General features: G+C 35.4%; 2 protein-coding genes and 1 pseudogene across 2 annotated transcripts; 2 read left to right on the top strand and 1 right to left on the bottom strand.

Moving 5' to 3' along the window:
• LOC104707336 (protein DMR6-LIKE OXYGENASE 1-like) lies at nucleotides 1-1,497 on the top strand. Its single transcript, XM_010423663.1, has 3 exons — nucleotides 1-257; nucleotides 387-956; nucleotides 1,055-1,497. The coding sequence occupies exons 1-3, from the start codon at nucleotides 30-32 to the stop codon at nucleotides 1,307-1,309; spliced, it is 1,053 nt and encodes a 350-aa protein (XP_010421965.1). The 5' UTR covers nucleotides 1-29; the 3' UTR covers nucleotides 1,310-1,497.
• LOC109125950 lies at nucleotides 3,497-5,445 on the bottom strand (annotated as a pseudogene).
• Nucleotides 7,720-11,492, top strand: LOC104709622 (subtilisin-like protease SBT3.8). Its single transcript, XM_010426203.1, has 3 exons — nucleotides 7,720-7,743; nucleotides 10,723-10,837; nucleotides 10,916-11,492. Exons 1-3 carry the CDS (start codon nucleotides 7,720-7,722, stop codon nucleotides 11,155-11,157), a joined length of 381 nt encoding a protein of 126 aa, XP_010424505.1. The 3' UTR covers nucleotides 11,158-11,492.

Consider the following 24,429-nt stretch of genomic DNA (forward strand, 5'->3'; position numbering starts at 1 on the left):
TAAGATTGACATTACCAAACTGCCTCACCATGGCAGTTTCTGCAACATCTAAGCTCTTAGTGTCTGATTTTGCCTCTTCCATTAGTCATGTCCCTCCAAACTACGTCCGACCCATCTCGGACCGTCCGAACTTGTTGGATGTTGAGAGTTCCGGCGATTCAATCCCTCTGATCGATCTCCAGGAGCTCCATGGACCTAATCGAGCCGAGATTGTCCATCAACTTGCTAACGCATGTTCTACTTATGGTTTCTTCCAGGTCTCATTTAGTATTGTTTTGTTTCATTTTTACTATGTGTTGTCCTTAAAATTCACTAAGTTACTTGGTTTTCATTGCAGTACACTATCTTTACTCTGTTTCAAAATTTTCGTGTTGATTATGTAACAGATCAAGAATCACGGAGTATCGGATAAAACAATAGATAAAATGCTAACCGTTGCTAGAGATTTTTTCCATCAACCGGAGAGCGAAAGAGTCAAACATTATTCCGCAGACTCAACAAAGACGACGAGAGTGTCCACCAGTTTTAATGTCAGCGCAGACAAGGTCTTGAACTGGAGAGACTTCCTTAGACTTCATTGCTTTCCCATTAAAGATTTCATAGAAGAATGGCCTTCTAGTCCCAATTCCTTCAAAGAAGTCACAGCTGAATATGCCACGAGCGTAAGAGCTTTGATCTTGACACTTCTTGAGGCCATCTCAGAGAGCTTAGGCCTTGAAAGCGACCATATAAGCAATATATTACGCCAACATGCTCAACACATGGCCTTTAACTACTATCCGCCATGTCCCGAGCCCGAGCTTACTTACGGACTTCCCGGACATAAAGACCCAACCGTTATCACGGTCCTTCTTCAAGACCACGTCTCTGGTTTGCAAGTCTTTAAGGATGATAAGTGGTTCTCTGTTAATCCAATTCCCAACACTTTCACTGTCAACATCGGCGACCAAATGCAGGTTTGGTAATCAAAACAAATCAAAAATTTTGTTTAATTTTTAATAATTTTTTTGGTTAAAATTCTTCTGTTTTAAGTGGTTGTGTCTCCTCGTATAAGGTTATAAGTAATGACAAATACAAGAGTGTGCTCCACAGAGCCGTTGTAAACACCGAGAGGGAGCGATTATCGATTCCAACATTCTATTTCCCTTCGACAGATGCAGTGATTGGTCCAGCAAACGAGCTGATCAATGAACAAGAATCTCTTGCTGTTTACAGAACCTTTCCATTTGTAGAGTATTGGGACAAGTTTTGGAAGAGATCACTCGCTACTGCGAGCTGTCTTGACGCCTTCAAAGCTTCATCAACCTAAAGAAAGTCTACTTTGTATGAAATCAAAAAATAAAATCCTCTCTATTCGATCTCTTTAATAAGGGTTTTGTACAAAAAAAATTTCCAGATGGCCAATTTGTGCAACTTTACATTCCACCTGCAGAAAATGCAAATCAATCATATAAAATCAAAAGTAATACGCAATATAAGCCTTATACATATCTTTTACATGTTTTCACAGTCACATACATTAGATTATTAAAATTCTAAATATAGAGTTCCACTCCTCGAGGACTTTAATTTGATGTATTATGTGCTAATATTTTTAAAATTTACAGTAAAGAAACATGTTATATTGCATATTATTTTTTATTTCGTAGAAATAAATAGCATTTTTTAGAGATAGAGGGTTAAGCTGCAAAAAATGACAGGCTTCCAGGTTTTACTCGCTCAAAACTCATTTAATAGGGACGGTGCAAGATAAGTTTGTTTCTTATGAATGTTAGCAAATGTTCTTTAAAATATACATTAAGACAAAACTATCACCACTAGACATATCTTTTTAAACTATATATAAATGTACGATAGAATCTTATCTTCTAAATTTATAAAAAGCCTTTGTTGAGTTGTTCCACAGCTTTTCACAAAGCTTTATATGCTCATAAAATTGTTTTTACACAAGTGGCCCGTTGAAGTCCACGGGTTTTGGCCCCACCACAAGTTCGTAACAACCATATTTATAATTGGGTTGGCCAAAATCATTCTGTCGAAGGTCGTACGTTGGAATCAGTGGGATGACGGAAGGTTCTTTTTTTTTTTTTTTTTTTNTAAAGAGTTAATTGAATGCATAAGATTTGCCAAAGATAGTCCTTCCTTTGTTCAAAAAAAAAAAAAAAAAGATTTGCCAAAGATATTAACAAATAAGATTTGTCAAAGATAGGTTACGTGAGCTTGGGACCAAAAGTGGGGGCAAAGAAGTGGTGTAGATGATTGGTTCGGCTTATGTTGGAGCATTAACTTTTTTGTTCTCCGGAGTTGCATTGCGTGACCTCATGAGGTAAATCGCAATTGGAGCATTAACTTGTTTGCTAAGCTCTATTTTTTTCACTTCCTTGGGAAACAAGATTTAGCATTAATTTTTCATGTTTGTTTTGTCTCATCTGTATGTTATAATTTTTCATGTTTGAGTATATTTAATTTTACTTGGGAAATAGAGGAATTATAGTTCAAAACAATTTTACAAAAAGCCTGAAATGTTTGCTTTGTCTCCTATAAGGGGAAAAAAGCACGTGGGATGTTTTGTAATGTGTGTCTAGATGCAATGGTGATGGATCGAAATCGGGAAGAAGCTTCCATGTAGATACAATTATCATGAGAATTTTATTGTGCAATGGTTAAGCACAACAAACACCTGTCCTCTTTGTAGATTCCAGCTTCAGACTGATGATGCCAAGTGTGATTATGTAAATGCGGATGAGGTGCACAGAAAGTAAATAACACAAGAGCTTTGTTAACGAGGTTTGGTTTTTCCTACTCTCCAGGACCACGTCCAGATTTCGATTCTACTAGAACAAGAAAGCAAATACAACCTATTCGCAAACGTGTAAATCAAGCAGAACCCTCTTAATTCACCGCTCTGTTCTATAACATGAAATCTTAAGGATAAATCTCTACCCTTAACTAAACTCACACCGAGCCTAGATTCAAACCAAGATAACCTAACCTTGGGCTAAACTCCCCCTGAGCCTAGACTTCAGATCTTCAAATCTCTGTAGCAACCTTCACACACACGTCACACCGACGAACAAAGAAGCTTGAACAACATAAGCACCAAACCGCGAAACTAAGCCGCACACAAATAGAAAACTCTCTAGGGTTCTAACCTTTATGCCTCAGCTCACTTGCCTCTCTAGAACGTGCCCAACACCTCCTTATATATCCATCAAGACTTCATAATCACCATAGGAGAAGATTTCCAAATTTCATAAGAAAAAAGACTTTTTCCTTTTTGCTATTTTCCTTTTCCTTGTAAAACTCCAATTTAATCAACCAAATAAATAATAGTTTTCCTCTTCAATTCATCCTCAAATCATCCTTCAATATTTCCTTCTCAAACCTTCTAGAAACTTCTCACGCACAGAAAACACCAACAATCATGTATCACGTTTTGAATCACACAGACACTACTTCAGAGAAACCAATACATCTTCATTCTCCCCCTTTTTGACTATGCTTGTGAATTCATCAGTTCAAACAGTTAAACAACATCACCAGACACATCTTCATTCTCCCTCTGAATGAGTCACAACATAGTCAAAAACTAACTGGAAAATTCTCCCCGCTTTGCAATACGCGGTTGATATCCTAGTACACCACTTCCATAGAATTCATCTTTTCTAGCCCATATCTTGTTGTGCCTTAGACCTCCATATTTAACCTCTTGAATGAACCTGAAGCAATTCCTCTTAATATGTCCTTGAACTCCACAATGATAACATGTAGAACCTTGAAACCTCACATCAAAAGCATTCTCCATGCGGCTCCTTTCTCTCAACAATCTGAAATATCTTGGCCTAATATGCCCAACACAACCACAATGATGGCAAACAGGTCGAAACACTTGTCTAGGTGCATTCTCCAATTCAGAAATTCTTTGACCATGCTCTTTCAAAAACACAGTCTCTGAACCACTCTTTGTAGCAGTCTTTGAAACAGTCTCTAGCACAGTTCATGATGCATACGTGATTTTTTCACTTGAAACAAACACCATATCCGATTTTGAAACTTTTCCTCTATATCCAAGGCCACACTTATCAGTCTTGCCTATACTCAGAATGTGATCCAACTTCTTTGTACCATTATTAAGCATTCTCAAATTCTTTTGAGTTTCTTCAAGTTGCACTTTAGCTTGTAATGCTTCTTCTCTCTCTTCTTTGTTGCATGTTTCTCTGCTTTAACGACTTTAGCCTCTAACTCGAGCTTCTCCTTAATCAAAACTGAATTTTCTTCAACTACCTTAAGCCGATGTGCATACAACTTCTCATAACTCTTACTAAGTTCTTCATAACTCATATCCTCTGCATCACTATCATTATCAGATTCATGTTCAGATGCAGTTGTAGGTTTTGCTGCAGGTTTAGAAGCAGTTGCAGACACTAATGCAGACGCTGATGCAAACACTGATTCAGAACTATCTTCAAAAGTTGTAAACGCCACAAAATTCTTTAGTTCTTCTTCTTCATCTGAATCAACTTCAGAATCACTAGTAACAACATTCATAGCCTTCTTCTTATGCTTTTGTAGATTGGCACAATCAGACCATAAATGACCGTATCCTTTGCGTTCAAAACATTGAACATTCTTTGATGAAGTCTTCATCTCTTCACCCATTCTATTTTGCTTCTCTTCGCCCTTACGCTTCAGAAATTTAGCAAATTGTCTTGATAACATAACCATTGAATCTTCACAAGCTGATACCTTAAGAGCTACTCCAATGTCAACTGCCTTCTTTATTGCTTCCTTAACTTGATCATCTTTCTTCTTTACTCCTTCAGCTTCATATGCTTTGCTTAATTCAAAAGCCTTAAGAATCCTGACAAACTCATCAAAAGTCATCTCATCTAAATTATGAGCTTCTTCAACTGCAGAAATTTTTGACTCAAATTTTGTAGGCAATGATCGCTTTAGCTTCTTCACAAGCTTTTTGTCTTTGTACTGCTTTCCAAGAGCAAAAGCCTCATTAGATATATCACATAACTTAGCACTGAACTCAGCCATAATTTCTTTTTCTTCCATCCTTAGATTCTCAAATTGTGATGCCAACATATCCAGCTTTGTTCTCTTAACACTTGAAGTACCCTCAAACATATTCTCCAATGACTTCCACGCTTTCTGAGCTGATACACATTGAGAAATTAACTTGAAGTGGCTTGAATCAATGACATTATAAATCGCTGTCTTGGCCGTTGAATTACAACTTGATAGCTTTTTCTCTGCAACATTCCACTTATGTCTTGGCTTAAGACTCTCAACTCCTTTATCATCCAAAAATTTAGGAGGCTCCCAACCAAGCTCAATCGAATTCCAACAATCTTCATCAAGGTTACTAATAAACGCTTGCATACGAACCTTCCAATATCCGTAATTCGTTGAATCAAGCAACAATGGTCTTGACATAGACGTGCCTTCTCTGTATGAATTCATCAAAACTGATTCAAAGCTTTGCCTTACTTCCTGAACTACCCTCACCCTTGATCCACCCAAAACTAGACTAAATCTCTATCGAGAACCCGCTCTGATACCACTTGTAAATGCGGATGAGGTGCAAATAATAAAGTGCAGAAAGTAAATAACATAAGAGCTTTGTTAACGAGGTTCGGTTTCTCCTACTCCTGGGACCACGTCCAGATTTCGATTCCACTAGAACAAGAAAGCAAATACAATCTATTCGCAAACGCGTAAATCAAGCACAACCCTCTTAATTCACCGCTCTGTTCTATAACATGAAATCTTAAGGATAAATCTCTACCCTTAACTAAACTCACACCGAGCCTAGATTCAAACCAAGATAACCTAACCTTGGGCTAAACTCCCCCTGAGCCTAGACTTCAGATCTTCAAATCTCTGTAGTAACCTTCACACACACGTCACACCGACGAACAAAGAAGCTTGAACAACACAAACACCAAACCGCGAAACTAAGCCGCACACAAATAGAAAACTCTCTAGGGTTCTAACCTTTATGTCTCAGCTCACTTGCCTCTCTAGAACGTGCCCAACACCTACTTATATATCCATCAAGACTTCCTAATCACCATAGGAGAAGATTTCCAAATTTCATAAGAAAAATGACTTTTTTCTTTTTGCTATTTTCCTTTTCCTTGTAAAACTCCAATTTAATCAACCAAAGAAATAATAGTTTTTCTCTTCAATTCATCCACAAACCATCATTCAATATTGCCTTCTCAAACCATCTAGAAACTTCTCACGTACATAAAACACCAACAATCATGTATCACGTCTTGAATCACACAGACACTACTTCAGAGAAACCAATACATCCTTCAGATCAGAGAGCAGTCAATTAGAAATATATAACCAAACACAAGGTTCAGGGGTTGTGACTTAAGTTTACTTCTTCTTCGGTTCATATTGCGATGACTCTGGATTCAGAACTGTTTTGTCTGACCGCATGGGCCAACTGCAATTTGAGCATTTAACTTTACCTTTTTTCAAAAAAAAAAAACACCTTTATTTTTGCCTAGTGTATACACTTAAATGTTCACAAAAAACCTTAGATTTTATTTACTTTGGAACCAAGAAATTAACACATGCCTTTTGTTATTATTATTACTAGGATAGTACCCGCGGTACGCCAAGGGTTTTTAGTATGTAGGGTGTTTAAGTTTAGATTCGTGTGATTCCCTTCTGAACTAGAATAAGAAATACTAGTTTCTCTCTGATCAACTGGAACTAGGTCTTAGACATTTCCACACCCAAAAGATGTGTGATGAAATGTCTGACCAACTAGTGCCAGAGACTTGCATTCCTAGCCTAAGAGATTAGTTGTCTAGGGTGTTCGTTGACGTGAATGAACTGGTTTGTCATGCCTGCTCGACCATGTTTATCTAGCGAGAGCTAGGTTTGGAAGTGGTTGAGTCTGAGTAGCTTCTGTCAAGAGATTGGATTAGGTAAGTGGTGATGTTCATTGTCTAGGGATAGTTTGCTTGTGGCATGTTAAACACTCTATAGACTAGGAGACTCCACTGACATCAATTACTCCCATCCTTAGGACTCTTATCCTTCTGATTTTTATTGCATTCCTGAGACGTTTCTATTCTTGCTATCTAATTCATGCTTAGAATCGTTTTTGCTTTTACTTATTCATGTTCGCTTCTTGTCATGCATTTTCGTTTCTATTTCTGTAGTTCATTTCCGTTTTATATTCTGATCATTCTAGGATTGTTAGATATAAACCCACTCTCTTGAAATTGGCTTGACTTGTGATTTCTTGATTGCATCTCAATTGTTTCCCAACTGGATTGATACCTTAATACCTACAACTACATAAGGTTAAGTGAGACCTACTAGGAGACACAAAAATCGTAGTTTCACTTTGCTTGCGGGTAAGCACTATCATCACATCATCAACAATCGATCATGGCTAGGAAAAATAATGGAACATATGGGAAGAGAAAAAAGTGCATACATAGTATAACCCAAACAATAATGTTGTGAAAAGAAATTAGATGTTTTATATTTTAAGAAAATAATTAAGACTAAATTGTGTAAGAAAATAAAAACTGAATATGGAAAAATCACATGACTTTGGAAACCCATATCATGAGTTATATATCACCTAGACGTCCAAATCTTCCTCGACTCTAAATCCTAAACCATCGCAAAACCTTTCTCATCAGAAGTCATAACCTATAAATAAAATAAAGGACTATGGAAATGGTTATCGGAAACAAAGTTAGTGAATACATACAAACACAGTTGTAACGTTAAGGAACAAATTTAAAGTAGTATTATTTGAAACAGTTAATATTTGTTTAAACTCATTTTCATGGGTAATACATACAAACACACTTGTATAAAATATAGCATGGGTAATAAGTAGCATAAATATTATGACTAAGATATAAAATCTATTAGGGTTTAAGAATTATGATCAAAAACTAAAATTTTTATATTAAAATTTTATCAAATGGATCAAAAGAAAAACAAATTACAACATTGATATACAAAATAGGCATTCGTAACAACATTTACCAACATTTACAAGTGAGAATGTGTTATGTGCCTAATACCTTCTTCATCTAACTCTTTCTAATAAATAACCATATTTCACATGTTCACTTCTATATATGCTCCAAAATTTGGACTCAATTTATTAATTTTAAAACCTACAAATGTCACATAAAAAAAAGTAAAATATTGCAAAATTTAGAAAATTATGTGAGAGGTAGAGTATGATTTGTGATGAAGATTTTGTCTACCTATTTATAGATTAATTTGTAGTAGTATGAGAGGTTTTTCAGTTTTTTTTTATTATTGTTACATTTCAAAAAATAAATATACCATAGGCTTTGTCTGTATTTTTTTTTTTTTTGTAAAAAAATAATTGTATTGCAATTAATACATTAAAGTGTATTCATATGATGAAAGATTTGTTTTTAATTTTCAAACATCATGGGAGTTACATTTTAAAGAATTAATATGCAATAAATTGTGATAATGATTACTATTAAAGAAATATAAAATATCAGATTGTTTTATATCTTGAAATTATTTTAGAATAAATTGATTTGATCTTCAGGCACAAAAACTGTGAAACAAATATTATACATTTTTTGTCAACATTAGTAAAAAAATTAAATAACCATCACATTATATTTTCCAAAATTATGATATTAATATTTATTTTTTTCTTATTTGCAAAATTAGAATGTTATGGTAATTATATAAAATATTGATAAATGATACCTATGTGAAATTATAATGTTATGTTAATTATATAAAATATGGATAAATGATATCTATATATAATTACTAAAAGGACATTGCATAAATGTCAATGTATTTTTTAATACAGAAATATCATTTAAATTTAATAAATATGAAAAATAATGTATGTACATTTAAAAAAAAAATAAAAAAAAATTATTGAGAAGTGAGGACAGGTGTTCAAAATATATGTTACCAAATGTCGTCGTATTATGCAAAATTAGGAGAAAACCTTCTCATATTATATAAGATACATATAATATTAATATGAATGAGGAGATTAATTTGGTTAATGAAAACTTATATATGTCCCACATCGAAAGAGGCATCATCTGTGGCCGAGCTTGGTAACGTGAGCTTGTAATCCAAGAGGAGGCTTTTAAGGGTAATGGTATGGTAATGTGGTATTAAGGGGTCGGGGCTAGGGATTGATTGACCCGCCCAATTCGACTCGGCTTGTGGCGGTTGATTGTTTACGGTCTAGATTCCGAGTTCTACGTGACTTCTTGAGAGGATCACAACTAGGCCATTAGCTTTTCATTTTTTTCCCTAATTAGCTTCCTTGGAAAACAAGTAATCAGATATTACACTTTTTTATTCATTGCAGAGAAGTCTTCTTCTGACCTCTATAGGTTTCATCTGTTTGGAGGATGAAATCCACGATCACAACTAGGCCATTAGCTTTTCAATTTTTTCCCCTAATTAGGTTCCTTGGAAAACAAGTAATCAGATATTACACTTTTATTCATTGCAGAGAAGTCTTCTTCTGACCTCTAGAGGTTTCATCTGTTTGGAGGTGGTATAGGCCACTTCCTCAATATACAAATAACCTACTTTTATTTCTATAATTTAAACCTACTTCTGACCTCTATGTAAGTTTGATTAATAATGGTGAAGTTTCTACTTTGTATATTTCTTATCTCCAAATGTCCAAGCCCATACTTTCAGATTTTTTTCATTAGGTATATGTTTTTTTTAGTTTCTATTTATTTTCATGCAATCTTCCTTGATCAGTAGTGGCTCATCATCTATTAACCATTGAGGAAGATTTCAGGGGTTTGTTTCTGCGGTTTAGAAGTGTCCTAAAAAGCCATCAGATTTTCAGAGGGTTCTTGGGCTTGCCTGGTTGTTCTTCCCAGCAAAACGGAACAGAGGCAAGAGTGTGAATCGGAGAAGCAAACAGTTTCTTTACTTACTTGTTCTTCAGCTTAGAGTCTTTTAGGCTGTTTCTTTTTTAGGTAGTGGAAAGTGAAGAACAGGTTAGACAATACATTAAATATGTCGCAAATCATTTGTGATCATTGATGATCCAACGGTGGATTTTTTACTGTTGACTGCTAACATAGACAACCTTTCATATAATTAAGTCAATACTCTTTTGTTAGAGGAAATTGACAGACCACGTCACCACCAAATCCCTCTCTCACCAACTAAACTGTTATTATTTGTTTTCTTTTACTATTCAAAGAATAGATTGTCACTAAAGTTGAAACAGTGTCATTCTCTTATCAATTTTTTACAATTTGTTATTGTTCTAACTAAACTAAGTGCACCACTATTAAATATTCACCCAACTGCTCAAAATTTGTCTATGATTCTCTTTTCTAGAGGTGTAATGTAACAGTACGAGAGTACAATAAGCAAAACTCGAAAATACCAACGCGCACCTAAACCATCTCTTGAGACTCTTCATGCAAAAGGCGCGTGCGACTGTTCTTTTAACAATCTCTTCTTTAATAATCATTTTTGTACTCATGCAATTGATCACAAACTGTTTGAGCGCTTGTGATAAACTCTACTACATTCAAGAAAAATTTGTATACATTTAAGGAATAATTTGTAGCTGACGTGAAAATAATTTGCCGACAAATGACTTAATTATGATTAACGAGTTAAAAAACAAAGCCCAAGTGGACCCATTACTAAAATGTGGTTCATGAGTAGAGAGTTAAAACACATTTCCCACCGACACCTACCATTTCAGGATTTGTTGCGCTTCTCAAAGCTCTACACCGTAATTGGTCTCCTGCTGCCATAAGATCAGCCATTGTTACTACAGGTTCTTAATATTTTTTCATACAATGTACATATGAGAAAAGAGAAACATACTGATCGTGGTATCATCTTTACACTTCAGCTTGGAGAACAGATCCATTTGGAGAGCAGATTATTGCAGAAGGGTCGCCTCGGAAGCTAGCTGATCCATTCGACTACGGTGGAGGCCTTGTGAATCCAGAGAAAGCTACAAAACCTGGTCTGGTATACGACTTGGGACTCGAAGACTATGTACTCTACATGTGCTCTGTTGGTTTGAACAGCTTGTCGGTAAAGGAACAGTCTGTTCAAATCCCAAACAAGTTGTTCTTGATTTCAACTTAGCTTCCATCACAATCCCCAACCTCAAAGATGAAGTTACTCTCACCAGAACCCTCACTAACGTTGGACCACTTGAGTCGGTCTATAAAGTAACGGTAGAGCCGCCATTGGGCATCCAAGTAACTGTGATCCCGGAGACGCTATGTCTCTACATTCCTAAATTTCTTATCATGCTTCTTTTAACACAGGTTACTACTTTGGAAGCTTGACTTGGAATGGCAATCTGGCCTCTGCATAATGTAACCATTCCTTTGTCTGTGCGAACGCAAATTGTGCCTTACTACTACGATGAGAATTAAACAAACAAAAAACATAATACTAACCATTTGTAACTTGTTGTGGAGTTTGTAATAACATATTATATTGAATGAAAGTGAATGTGATTTAATTTTACATCAGATTTGAGCGGACAAAATTCAATAAAAACAGGAAGCTACACATTTTCTTTGGTTCATTACAAAATTTAGAAGTACATTTAATATAAAACTTGATTTTAAATTGATAATTGTTTTGTATTCGTCAATCGTCATTAGTTCCCAAATATAACCATGTTACGTTCCGTTTAAATAAATCGTATTATATAAAGTTGAGTTTTCAATATTAGCCATTAACGGAATCATGACACGTGACAAGTATACTAATGAGATGTTGACAAGTGTCAAAAATTATTATTTTCAAAACAACTAATTAAGAGAATAACATTAAATCTACATAAAATTTACATATTTATATCTTTAAAATTTCCTAAATCATAAAGGAAAATTAACAAAACTAATCTATTTTCCATTGGAGGCTAATTATATTATACATTTTTTCTCAATTAGATTTTGACATGTATAAACAAAAAAATAATTTATTAAGCATCTACATTATTATTAATCAACAAATAGTAAATAAAATATTTTTAAAAAATAGCATAAGTTATGTCAAAATAATTATTATTTTTGAAATGTAATAGGACAGCAGTGGCTATTGGTAAAATCCAGTTGTAGCACCATCACACCTGGGATCGAGTCTTGCTCTCTACGAATGTAGGGATTTGGCTAATGAACCAGCTGTTGTGTCCCAATTATTGACAAATCTTTGATTTTTTTTTCCGATATAATTTTGTCGATCTATTGCGTGGGTCTTTGATTCGTGCAGGTTCCAATGGAAACTATCATATGCAATAAAATGAAATCAAAGTATATAAATCCCGCTAATTTAATTGAGGATGGAGATACTGATGGAGGTTCCAAAAGTGATTCTACAGTTAGTAACATTATATGTTTGGAAGATTAGTCGGTGATTGATGTTTCTGGTTAAAATCTAGATTTTTCTCTTCTGAATAATGTTGATGATTCTGGTACAGAAACAATAGCTGCTTGATCGAGTAATTGAAAAGCAATTTTCAAATTTGGGAAGTTGGAATGGTAAACCATTTTAAGATTTGTTTCCAACCGGATTTACGTGGTTTTCTATCAGATTTGGTTCGTAAATCGTTTAAACCCAGCTATATGGAGAAATATATGAGAACTTTTGATTCGGGTAGAAATAAGTTGAGAATTTACGATTCGAGAGTATTTGAGACAAGGTCATAGTTTTAAGTAGTTTTGGTACAATGCAATACTTCTGAGGAGTAAATAGGTCGTCGATCCTTAACGTGACTATGACATATGTCATGTTTTGGATTGTTTATAAAGTTCCTATTTTGCATATTTGAATTATCTAAGACTTATATATACCATCAAAATTATAATTTTCAAACTTTTATTTTTATTATGTTATATTAATTTTTTCTCAGTTTCTCAACTTTTATTAGGTTAGTCATAAAATCATTATAATAGACTAGATAATTTTCACCAGTTGTTCATCCAAAATATTTTTGGAGTAAAAAAAACTTCATGGTTAAAAACATTATGTCACAGAATAATTTTAGTAATTATAAGAACTATAATTATGCCAAAATGAAAGTAAAGCAACATAAAATTTGTTTAATTTGTTAAAATATATAATAGGGGCATTCTCAAAAAATACCCCTTTTTTGCATATCCTTTTTTTATGTACAAATGACCAAATTATCCTTTTTTGAGTGACTACAAGAATGTACAGTCACCAAAATCGAAAAAAAATTCCGCCAAAAAATGAAAAAAATTCCCGCCAAAATTACAAAATTGAATTTTCCCGCCAAATTTTTTGAAATTTATACCTTTAAAAAACCTTTTAAAAGTCTTCTAAACGCTTTTAAAAACTTTTAAAAACCTTATAAAAACCTTGTAAACGCTTTTACAAGGTTTTTAAAAGGTTTTTTTATAAAACATTTACAAAGTTTTTACAAGGTTTTATAAGGCTTTTACAAGGTTTTATAAGGCTTTTACAAGGTTTTAAACCGTTTAAAACCTTATAAAATTCTTGTAAGTTTTTTTTGGCGGGAAAATATTTAGCGGAAATTTTTTTGTCGAAATTTTTTGTCAAAATTTTTTTGGCGAGAAAATTTTTGGAAAATATTTTTGGCGGGAAAATTTTATTTTTCATTTTATTGATTAAAATATTTTTAATATAAGGGTAAAATGGTCATTAAAAGTTAGCGGAAGACAGAAATAAAAATGACCAAAAAAGGGATTATTTTTGAAAAAGAGTATTTCTAACAAATTCTTATATTTTATAGGTGGTGATAAATAGCATATTTTAACAATAAAATAATTTTTGGTGTAAGAACATATTTTTAATGATAAAACATAGAGTAAAATTGTACATGCTTACTAATTACTAATTAGATGTTGCTTTAATAAACTCTTTGCATGTAAAATAATTTGTGAATAAGTTGTATAACTTTTTAAAAATTTGACAATAATAATATTCATAATGATGAGTATTTGGCAAAAGTTTTTGTGGGATATAATTTAGCTTTAAATTATTGTAATAGTTGTTATAATATATTAAAAATATATAAATATAAATAAGTGTAAGTTAACTACACATATGATTTTTTCTCTAACAAAATTTATTTATATATTTAATTAAAGAAATACTTTTTTATATATATTTTTAAAAATTTGTTTAATATTTAGAATTTATTTTCTTCAACAATTTTTAAACCCGTACATCTTGCAAGCCCTTATCTAGTATAATATATTAATAGTAGATTAAGATCCGTGTTAGGGCACATGTTGAAATTTATTTTATTTATATTATAATTTTTATATAAAATATAATTTATGATTGTTTTAAAAGTTTTTAGGATAACGTGAGCTTGAAAAAAGACTCATATTTTGTAAATTTTATATTGTTAATGATTCTAGATAAGTACTCGTGCTATAACACTGGTTAAATTTTTTTTTATGCAAAATTTTGTATATTTTATATTTTAAAATAAAATTTTAATATGTTGTATTAGTTTATGTATGTGAATTTATTTCAACAATGTATATTCTACATCATGACTTGAATGTCATTATAAAACATAATTTTATAAATTTAGTTTTTAAAAAGCGAGTTATTATATTATGAGTAATTTAATATATTGTTATAATTTTTTTAATATACTTGGTTTCTTGAAATTCTTTCATATTATAGTGACAATTTATTGACATTGCTATAACAAATCAATTTAGAGTGTTTATAGTTTCTAACTTTTATATCAGGTTTCAATATTTTAAAATATTTCAAAATAAATTATTTAAAATTTATTATATAATATAAAATTATAAAATTCATCAAAAAAATTTGAAATTGAATTTTAATATCCAAATTTTGACCCATTACTCAGTAAATTTTTTAATTCAATAGAAATTATTTTTGAAGAATAATATTACTAAATCTTGAATATTTTATAGATTGAACAATTTATATTTGTTTAAAAAAATTCAACTTATGGTATATCCGGAAATAAAAATATTTTTAATTATAAGAAATAATCTGATAATTTATTTGTTTCACAAAATAGAATCATATATAAAAATGAGAGGTGAAATATAATGATAATTAACAAATTAATATGTTAAGTTAGATATACAAAGGATTTTATTTGATGAATAATTTAATAAAGGAAATTAATATGGTAAGTTAGATGATATCAAATGATTCTTTAGAATATTATCTTAAAGATTTTTGGAAAGTGTAAATCGAGACTATACAAATAATATAAAACTTAATATATAACCTATTTGTAACCAACTTATTAAAATTATATAGTCTACAAAACAATGTTGTGTACTTCCGTTTTATTATATAGGGGATATATGGAATGTTGTTGATAAAAAGAAAACATATACTCCATTCGTTTCATAATATAGGATGTTTTCAAGTTTTTATGTAACTTTTAGATTAATTCAATGTTTTATTTGATGAATAATTTAATAAGGGGAATTAATATGGTAAGTTAGATGATATAAAATGACTCATTAGAATATTCTCTTTAAGATTTTTGAAAACAACGTGCTCTAGTAATAAAATCTTCCGAAAATAAATTAAGATTGCACCAACTATTTAACCCGTAACCAATTAATCTATAACCTATTTGTAACCCACTTATTAAAATTATATAGTTTATAAAACAATGTTGTATACTTCCGTTTTATTATAAAGGGGATGAACGGGAAATTAATAGGGTTAATAAAAACTTATATACATGTCCCACATCGAATAAGCAAAAGATGACACATCTACATATATACAGAGAGGAGGCATCATCTGTGGCCGAGCTTGGTAACGTGAGCTTGTAATCCTAGCCGAGGCTTAAAGGGTAATGGCACGGTTGAGGTGCTAAGGGGTCGGGCTCGGGATTGATTGACCCTGCCCAATTCAAGTCGGTTTCTGGCTGTGGGTTGTTTACGACGGTCTATCTTTCTGATTCCTATGTGACTTCTTAAGAGGATCAATTAGGCCCAATACCTTTTTATTTTTTTCCCTAATTAGCTTCCTTGGAAAACAAGTAATCCGATATTACACTTTTTAATTCATTGCAGGAGAAGTCTTCTTCTGACTTGTATAGGTTTCATCTGTTTGGAGGTGGTATAGGTCACTTCCTGAATATACAAATAATTAACCTACTTTTATATCTATAATTTAAACTATTAATTTAACTTATGTAACTTTGATTAATAATGGTGAAGTTTCTCCTTTGTATATTTCTTATTCCCAAATCTTCTCCAAGCCTATACTTTCAGTTTTTTTTTTTTCATTAGGTATATGATTTTTTTTAGTTTCTATTTATTTTCATGCAATCTTCCTTGATCAGTAGTAGTTTTTAGAAGTGACCTAAAAAGCTACCAGATTTGTTTTAACTAAGGCCCTGCTCAGACGAATCATGCTAATAACCTCATCCATGAGTATATATAAAGATTTCATTTACGGATTTACTGACAATAAAACTTAGAAAATGGTATTTTTTTATTCTTTACATATTCTTTCAACAGAACAATATAGTATAGTACTTGGTGTTTGGCTATCAGTGGAGAATCAATTACAACCTTGTATACTGGGTTTTGGCTTAAATAAGCCTATTCTAGTGTTCTTAACACTGATGCATTCAGTTGAAATATTATTGATACTAGGACTCATACCTCTACATGATGTCGCCGGGGGAATATTCCAAAAACTTTTAAACAATTAAAGTTTTTAAGTAAATTATACATTTGCAATGATATTTTTCAGTTTAAAACTTTACTCTTACAATAAAATTTAATTTTCTAAAAAGAGAAAAAAGTTGTGGCTAAAATTACATAAATATTTAATACATAAAACTCTTGATAAATAGAGTCCCTTTTGCTAAGTATTATAGTCATCTAAGAAGATTGACAAATATAGAGATATAAACATTTAAACAGACACAATTGTTCGTAAAATACAGCTATTGGAATGAAAAGTTGTGATTAAAAAATACTAACAAAATATGATGAGAAGACAAAATTCTAGATGAATAGATGCAATTTTATAAAAAGACATAATCATATAAGATATATTCCAGATTTTGTTTTTTTTTCAATCAACCATTAAATTAAAAGATGACTCCAAGATTAGTTGTCCAAACCCGAGGGTAAAAGTTTACAAAGGAGATTTCAGAAACTAAAGATCTTGAAGAATGAGCAAAAAAATTGGCCCTCACATTTGACGTCCGCGGAATCTGGATAAGAGTGAAAGAGGGAAAGGACAATCTGAGGGAATTAAATCGTCCAACAAATTCGAGAAGTCGGACCAATCATCGGGAAACTGCACCATCGCAACTAACTCTGAACAATCCGTCTAAAAAAGTTGACAATCAATACCAGACGCCAGGAGAGACTCCATAGCCCAAATCAATGCTTGTAACTCCGAGTGTAATGGTGTAGGGCTGCGCCTAAGACTCTGTGCTCCTAGAAGTAGTGACGTATCTTCACTGCTACAATACCACCACCCCAGACCCACAAAAGGATCTAAACCTTTCCAGGAACCATCAACCTGACATTAGAGAGAAGGATTCCGTACCTCCAAAGTTGGCGGTGGATCTAAGTATCTCGCAGAGAAAGACTTGGCCTCCTCCCACAGTGCTTTGTTATTTCCCGCCTGATTTAAAATATCAGTTGGCTCTGCCTCTATTCCCTGATTTTTTTTTTTTTAATTCCTGTCCTTCCAAATTCACTAAAAGATCCAGTGCAGGCGGTAATTTATGTCCGAAATCCCGGACTGGGAGGATGCCCACCAAAAAATAAAGTCCAAATTTGAGTATACTGAGCCGTAGGGGAACCCATCCGGGATTAACAAAACCGGAGACGATTTCCAAACCTGCCGAGAGTGGGGACATTCAAAGAGAGCATGATTAATAGTCTCCACCCCTGAACCACACCGTTTACACATAACATCATATTTGACTCCCCACTGAGCAAGCCGGTCCATCATAGGGAGAGTACCAACGATAACTGATACTAGGTTTTTTATGTGTCCTAGCAGGTTCAATTAACCTTATGTAGTTGTAGTACTTAAGGTGTCAATCCAAATGAGATGTTGCTACCACTCAAGATGCAATCAGGATTTTACAAGCCAAGCCAATTCAAAGAGAGTGTTTTTATCTAACATTCCTAGAATGATGAAAATGCAAAACGGAAATGAACTACAGAACTAGAAACGAAAATGTATGGCAAGAAGTAAACAAAAGTAAAAAACAAAAACGATTCTAAGCATGTAGAAACGAAATAGTCTCAGGAATGTAATATCAATCAAAAAGATAAAAGTCCTAAGGATGGGAGTAATTTATGTCGGTGGAGTATCCTAGTCTACAGAGTGTTTAACATACGACAAGCAAACTATCCCTAAACAATGAACATCTCAACTTAGCTAATCCAATCTCTTGGCAAAAGCTACTCAGACTCAACCACTTCCATACCTAGCTCTCGCTAGAGAAACATGGTCGAGCAGGCATGACAAACAAGTTCATTCACGTCAACAAACATCCTAGACAACTAATCTCTTAGGCTAGAAACGTAAGTCTCTGCACTAGTTGGTCAGACATTTCATCAAAAACCTTTTGAGTGTGGAAATGTCTCGAACCTAGTTCCAATTGATCAGAGAGAAACTAGTAATTTTAACACTAGTCCAGAAGGGAATCATACAAATCAAAGCTTAAACACCCTACATCCTAAGATCCTCCACCTAGTCTATCCCATCCCCAAGAACCTTAACACTACTCAGATCCGAAAATCATCACCAAAGATACAAATCCAGAAAACATTGAACAAAGGATAGTAGATAGATAGAAATGAGAAGAACAACTTTGTAGAAGAAATCAAGTGCAAAAACTGAATAAACTCGGAGATGTCGGATTACAAGTCTTAGAGCGTTTTTTGGTGGCTAGGTCAAACCTTCGAAAACAAAACGAGATAAAATATAAGATGTCTCTGCAGAGACTTAACAAAATGAATATATAGTAAAAACATGTGAATCCCTAAAACTTAAAACGACAAGATAGAGCGTCGGTTCGGGAATCTCCTGAAGCGTGTGAAACCAAACGTCTTTCTTCCTGACATGTGCGGTCGAGTCGCGTGTCGTATCTCCCTGGGGTGCGGTCGAGTGGAACGGATCGAGTCGAGGTCATACGATTCGAGGTGGGTCGAGTGGAGGTGATGCGACTCGAGCTGGCTCGAGTGGAGGTGATGCGACTCGAGCTGGCTCGAGTGGAGGTGATGCAACTCGAGCTGGGTGTATATGTATCCACTAAAACAGTGATAACTCTTGAACTACGCCTCCGATTGACTTGAAATAAATGGTATTGGAAAGATGACTCAATTTTCTACAACTTTTATGAAGACGTCAAAAGCTAAATCCCACTCGAGTGGAACGTTTCGAACGGGGTGGCTCGAACGAAGGTTGGAGAGTGGCTCGAACGTCAGGTTGGAGAGTGGCTCGAACGACAGGCTGGAGAGTGGTTCGAACGATGCATTCCTGACGTCTCCTAGATACCTGAAATACTCCAAAATACACAATGTATGCAAGGATGATGCATGAACTACCTAGACATGCAAAATTTATAGAAATGACTAGAAAATGATGCAAAATAATGAGTTATACTAGCTAAATGCATGATAAATATATGATAGGAAGACACAAAATATAGACATATCAACTCCCCCAAACTTTGTCTTTGCTTGCCCTCAAGCAAACGATCAAGAACAAAGTATGGAAGAGAGGTGTGAAGATGGGGTCTCAGAACCTAAAACATGCTGAATAGAGTAGTTAGAATCAAGGTCCTTGTTCTTAGTTCTGTGATGCATGGTGAAGGAAATTTATTTATTTAATCTACACATGCAATCCTATCAATCACCCCCTTTAACATTTATTAACAGAGAACCGTGAATCAAACTATGCAATGTCGTCAAACTCATTTGGCTAAGGTAAAAGGTTTAGAGACAAATGTGGTCTCCTTCTCAAGTGGTTCCATCAGTACATAACAAGTTTCTCTCATGAAAAGAGTTGAGCTTAAGAGAAGGCTAAAGGTTGAAACCAACTGATACATATAAGAGCAGAGCCTTGTCTACCCAAAGAACATTCCAAACCGAAGTTGGTCCTATCTCTACCCTTCATAAGAAACTTCATCTCAAACCCATTCTTTCATTCTTAAGACTTGGTCTTAGGAGGATTTCACTTCTTATCATTCTAGCGGATTGGGAAATCTTTATTATCAGTAAGTTTCTGTTTTTCTTTTCTTCTAAGGACTCTAGACATCTTAAACATTTTACTTTCTTTTCTTTGCCTAATCTTTTCATTTTATGCTCAGAACCAATAACTCATTATTTTGCTCAACCCAAATCCTTTACTAGACTTGTAAACTTTGAAAACACATCCCCCTCCTAAAGACTTTCTACCCTTTACTTTCTTTTTACTCTTCACTTTTCTGCACAAATCCATACCCAATGCCCAAAATCGAGTTCTCACCTAGTCCTACTAGTCCGGATAACGCAAACTAGAAATACACAGCATCCTACTCTTGTTGGTTAGAACCTAACACTTTCTAACAAGCTCAACTCNGTGAATCAAACTATGCAATGTCGTCAAACTCATTTGGCTAAGGTAAAAGGTTTAGAGACAAATGTGGTCTCCTTCTCAAGTGGTTCCATCAGTACATAACAAGTTTCTCTCATGAAAAGAGTTGAGCTTAAGAGAAGGCTAAAGGTTGAAACCAACTGATACATATAAGAGCAGAGCCTTGTCTACCCAAAGAACATTCCAAACCGAAGTTGGTCCTATCTCTACCCTTCATAAGAAACTTCATCTCAAACCCATTCTTTCATTCTTAAGACTTGGTCTTAGGAGGATTTCACTTCTTATCATTCTAGCGGATTGGGAAATCTTTATTATCAGTAAGTTTCTGTTTTTCTTTTCTTCTAAGGACTCTAGACATCTTAAACATTTTACTTTCTTTTCTTTGCCTAATCTTTTCATTTTATGCTCAGAACCAATAACTCATTATTTTGCTCAACCCAAATCCTTTACTAGACTTGTAAACTTTGAAAACACATCCCCCTCCTAAAGACTTTCTACCCTTTACTTTCTTTTTACTCTTCACTTTTCTGCACAAATCCATACCCAATGCCCAAAATCGAGTTCTCACCTAGTCCTACTAGTCCGGATAACGCAAACTAGAAATACACAGCATCCTACTCTTGTTGGTTAGAACCTAACACTTTCTAACAAGCTCAACTCGGAAAAAGGCCTAACACTCAAGAATACAATTGGCTTGAAAGAAGGGTTGGTTAAGGGTGCGGAGAACTGTTCCAAAGATGGGAATCAACTACTTGGATTAACAAGGGTGGTGAAAAGGAGAAAGATAATCCAAGTATGTATGTGGTATCCATGAGTTCAATTTCAGTGCATAACAGGATAATTGCAAGTCAGGATTAGGTTCAGGTAAATAGGGAATGATATCAATTCAAAACATGCTTCAATCTTACAATTTCAAGTTCAATCAAAAGCATCAAAGAACTAATAACAAGGGCCTTGATCCTATCCTATTGAATCCAACATGCTAACAAGGTTACAATCATCATCAACCCCTATGCTAAATGCAACAACCCTATATGAATAAACCTAGACTCAATCCTAATATGCAAGTGCAAACTACATGAACACTCTGTTTTTGTGGAAATTTTCGATTTTTTTTTGTCAAATTGTTTTGGGTTTTCTATGCAAATAGATGGATGAAAACTCAAACATGATATGATGAAAAAAAATTGAAATAAGAATAACAGATAACAACATCAGATACATCATCTCAAACCCTCCCCCCAACTTAAATTACACAGTCTCCTGTGTAAGAAAGATTTGCAGGAGGATTTAAGAATCACAACAGAAACAATGCAGGAATGAAATGGTATGTACAAAGGAAAGGTCGGAGTACCTCAGTAGTATAAGAAGGAGTCGAAGCTCGCCCAAGGAGTTGGTGCGTGACACTGACTCTGTCCTTCACCTTGTTCGGGATCTGCGGGAAAGGCTTCTGCTGGTTGGTCGACTTGCTGCTCAACCGCTTGCGTGTTCTGATAAGTGTTCGGCTGCTCGTCGCACTGCATGTCGTCGAATCTGGACTCTCCATGGTCTGATTCTAGCACAACTACCTCGGTAGGCGGATAATCGCCTTGATGTTCGACCTGCTGCTCAACCTCTTGCTCACCTTGAGCTGGGGAACGACGCGCTGAACAACGACTGGAGGAGGCTCTGGAACTACGCGAACCTTGTCTCCTTCTCTCCCGAGATTCATGTGACGAGTGGCATGAAAGGACGAGTGTAAGCTGACGCTGCTGAGATATATAGGAAGATTGGCGAGCTGGAGAATGGACTGGAGAAGGTGTTCGTTGGTGAGTTCGCTCGAGGCTCGCGGAAGCACGACCCTGCGTGGGTCTGGTGTCCTCGGGGACAGACCTAGGGATGGCGGTGGTGGAAGTCGAGCAGCTGAACTTACGCATGAAGTTCCTGAAGGTCTTGGTGAAGCTGCTGAACGCCTTGTCTCTTGCCTTCCCCCATCGCTGAAGTTTATTGAGGCGTTCATGAGCTGCTCTGACCCCTTTGGCCATTCTTTGTTCTGAGTACTCCTCAAAGTGGAACTGCTCAGGGCGGTACTCAACTGCGTATTCTTCCATCGGATCAGCTCCTGCTTTCGCGACGTCGACATGTTGCTCCTCAACATCAGAATTGTATAATGTATCCGCAGGAGGGATGAACTCAATATGCTCACCCCCCAAGATTGTAGTCAACTCGACGCAAGGGAGGAGTAATCTCGAGGTTCCGCGCGCATGATGCACAAACTTGTATAGAAATCGTCCATTCCTCAATCCCCAGTCCAAAGTGCGTAGCTGCCGCAAGTTTTTGAAGTCTATCCAGCGTGGTGGGTACGACTCGGATTGTAGGGGAACACCTGCAGCCTCAAGAAACCAAGTCACTACGCCTCCCATGCACATGACTCCAGGAGTGCGGTTGCTGTTGAGTCTCGAGACCCAGGTCTTGTATGACATTATGTAGTTGAGAAGGTAGAGCGAGACGGAAGTGTTGGACGTGTCACTTTGCAGCGCGGTGCAATCCATGGCAGTGAACGAGAGTCCCTTTAGTGCCAGATCGATCATCTCAAGCTCGCCGTACGTAATGTATCTGTTAATCTCCTTGGCGTAAAATGCATTGGCAACTGCCTTCTGGAAGTAACGCAACATTGGGCTTCTCAGGTTCATCGCCTTTTTTATCGATGACGTAAATGTCGGGCCGCTTCCGATCGTTGCCCAGAGTGCGGATACTTCGTTTCTATCAAACTGCGACGTAGTCCCCGTTTCGCTGGGGAATCCAAAGATCTCTTCGATGGTTCTGTAAGTAAGCGTGTAGAACTGGCCATGAACGCGAAATGTAATATAGCACAGACCTCCATCAGACATCATGCCTGGCTCATCTGCATACAAGTGCATCTCCAGAGTGGAAAGGAAATGAATTATCTTTTCTCTGTATCCACTCTTGGGGGTGTTCATAATTCTCTCCACATGGCACCGCCAAAATAGACACTAAAAATCCTCCCCAATCCCTAGTAGCTCCATCGTCTCAGGATGTGGATATCTTGTTCCACTGATCTCACATTGTTGCAACAGCTCGTAGTACTCCTTGGGAGTCAACCTTGTCTCAGATGCTCGTCGTCATACATATTTCCTTGGCTCTTGTTCTGAACGCGACGCAGGTTCCTCCTGTTTGTAATCATTGCCTTCGTCTCTGGAGTGGGAAGCTTGTGCCGGTCTCTTCCCGCGACTCTTGCTCTTAGAGAGCGGTTTATCTGGTCTGCTCGACCCCGCTGCTTGTTCTGATCCCCCAACAACTTCATCAACCATGTTCTTCATTTTCAGGAAACATTTCGCCATGGATTCAGGGGATGAGGGTTCTCCAGCAACACAACCATACGCCTCTCCCATCTCATGTATGAGCTCGGTGCTCTTCCTGCTTCTTTGAGACATAATAAACTCAAAGCTAAACGTTAATATGTTACTGAACAGGTAACAAGAGCAATTAATAAACTTAGAACTTGAGAGTGCAAAGGGAAGATGAAACCGATCGAGTGGGCGTGATGAACTTCTCGGTTCTGGTTTTGACTAAGGCTCAAACGCATCAGGTCGAGTCGAACGGTGTCGGCTCGAGCGAGAGAGATATGACGGGTCGAGTGGAAAGTTGGCAGAGAGCGGACGTATGTCGGCTCGACGGTTCAGCAACATCGCGTATCGAGTTGACGTCGTGTTTGGCTCGTTTGAGTCAGATCGAGTCGCCTAGATCTTGGCAGTGGAGAGATAGTGATGCAACGGCGAGACT

The sequence above is a fragment of the Camelina sativa genome, chromosome 8 (assembly GCF_000633955.1).
Source record: "Camelina sativa cultivar DH55 chromosome 8, Cs, whole genome shotgun sequence".
In the NCBI taxonomy this organism is placed as follows: Eukaryota; Viridiplantae; Streptophyta; class Magnoliopsida; order Brassicales; family Brassicaceae; genus Camelina; species Camelina sativa.

What these genes read in the sequence shown, in the direction of transcription:
- LOC104709622 (XM_010426203.1), top strand. Translation starts at nt 7,720, where the DNA reads ATGGAAATGGTTATCGGAAACAAA. An exon ending in AAATGGTTATCGGAAACAAA is followed by an intron (nt 7,744 to 10,722) that starts GTTAGTGAATAC and finishes GTTCATGAGTAG; the next exon opens with AGAGTTAAAACACATTTCCC. An exon ending in ATCAGCCATTGTTACTACAG is followed by an intron (nt 10,838 to 10,915) that starts GTTCTTAATATT and finishes TTTACACTTCAG; the next exon opens with CTTGGAGAACAGATCCATTT.
- LOC104707336 (XM_010423663.1), top strand. Translation starts at nt 30, where the DNA reads ATGGCAGTTTCTGCAACATCTAAGCTCTTAGTGTCTGATTTTGCCTCT. An exon ending in CTACTTATGGTTTCTTCCAG is followed by an intron (nt 258 to 386) that starts GTCTCATTTAGT and finishes ATTATGTAACAG; the next exon opens with ATCAAGAATCACGGAGTATC. An exon ending in ACATCGGCGACCAAATGCAG is followed by an intron (nt 957 to 1,054) that starts GTTTGGTAATCA and finishes TCCTCGTATAAG; the next exon opens with GTTATAAGTAATGACAAATA.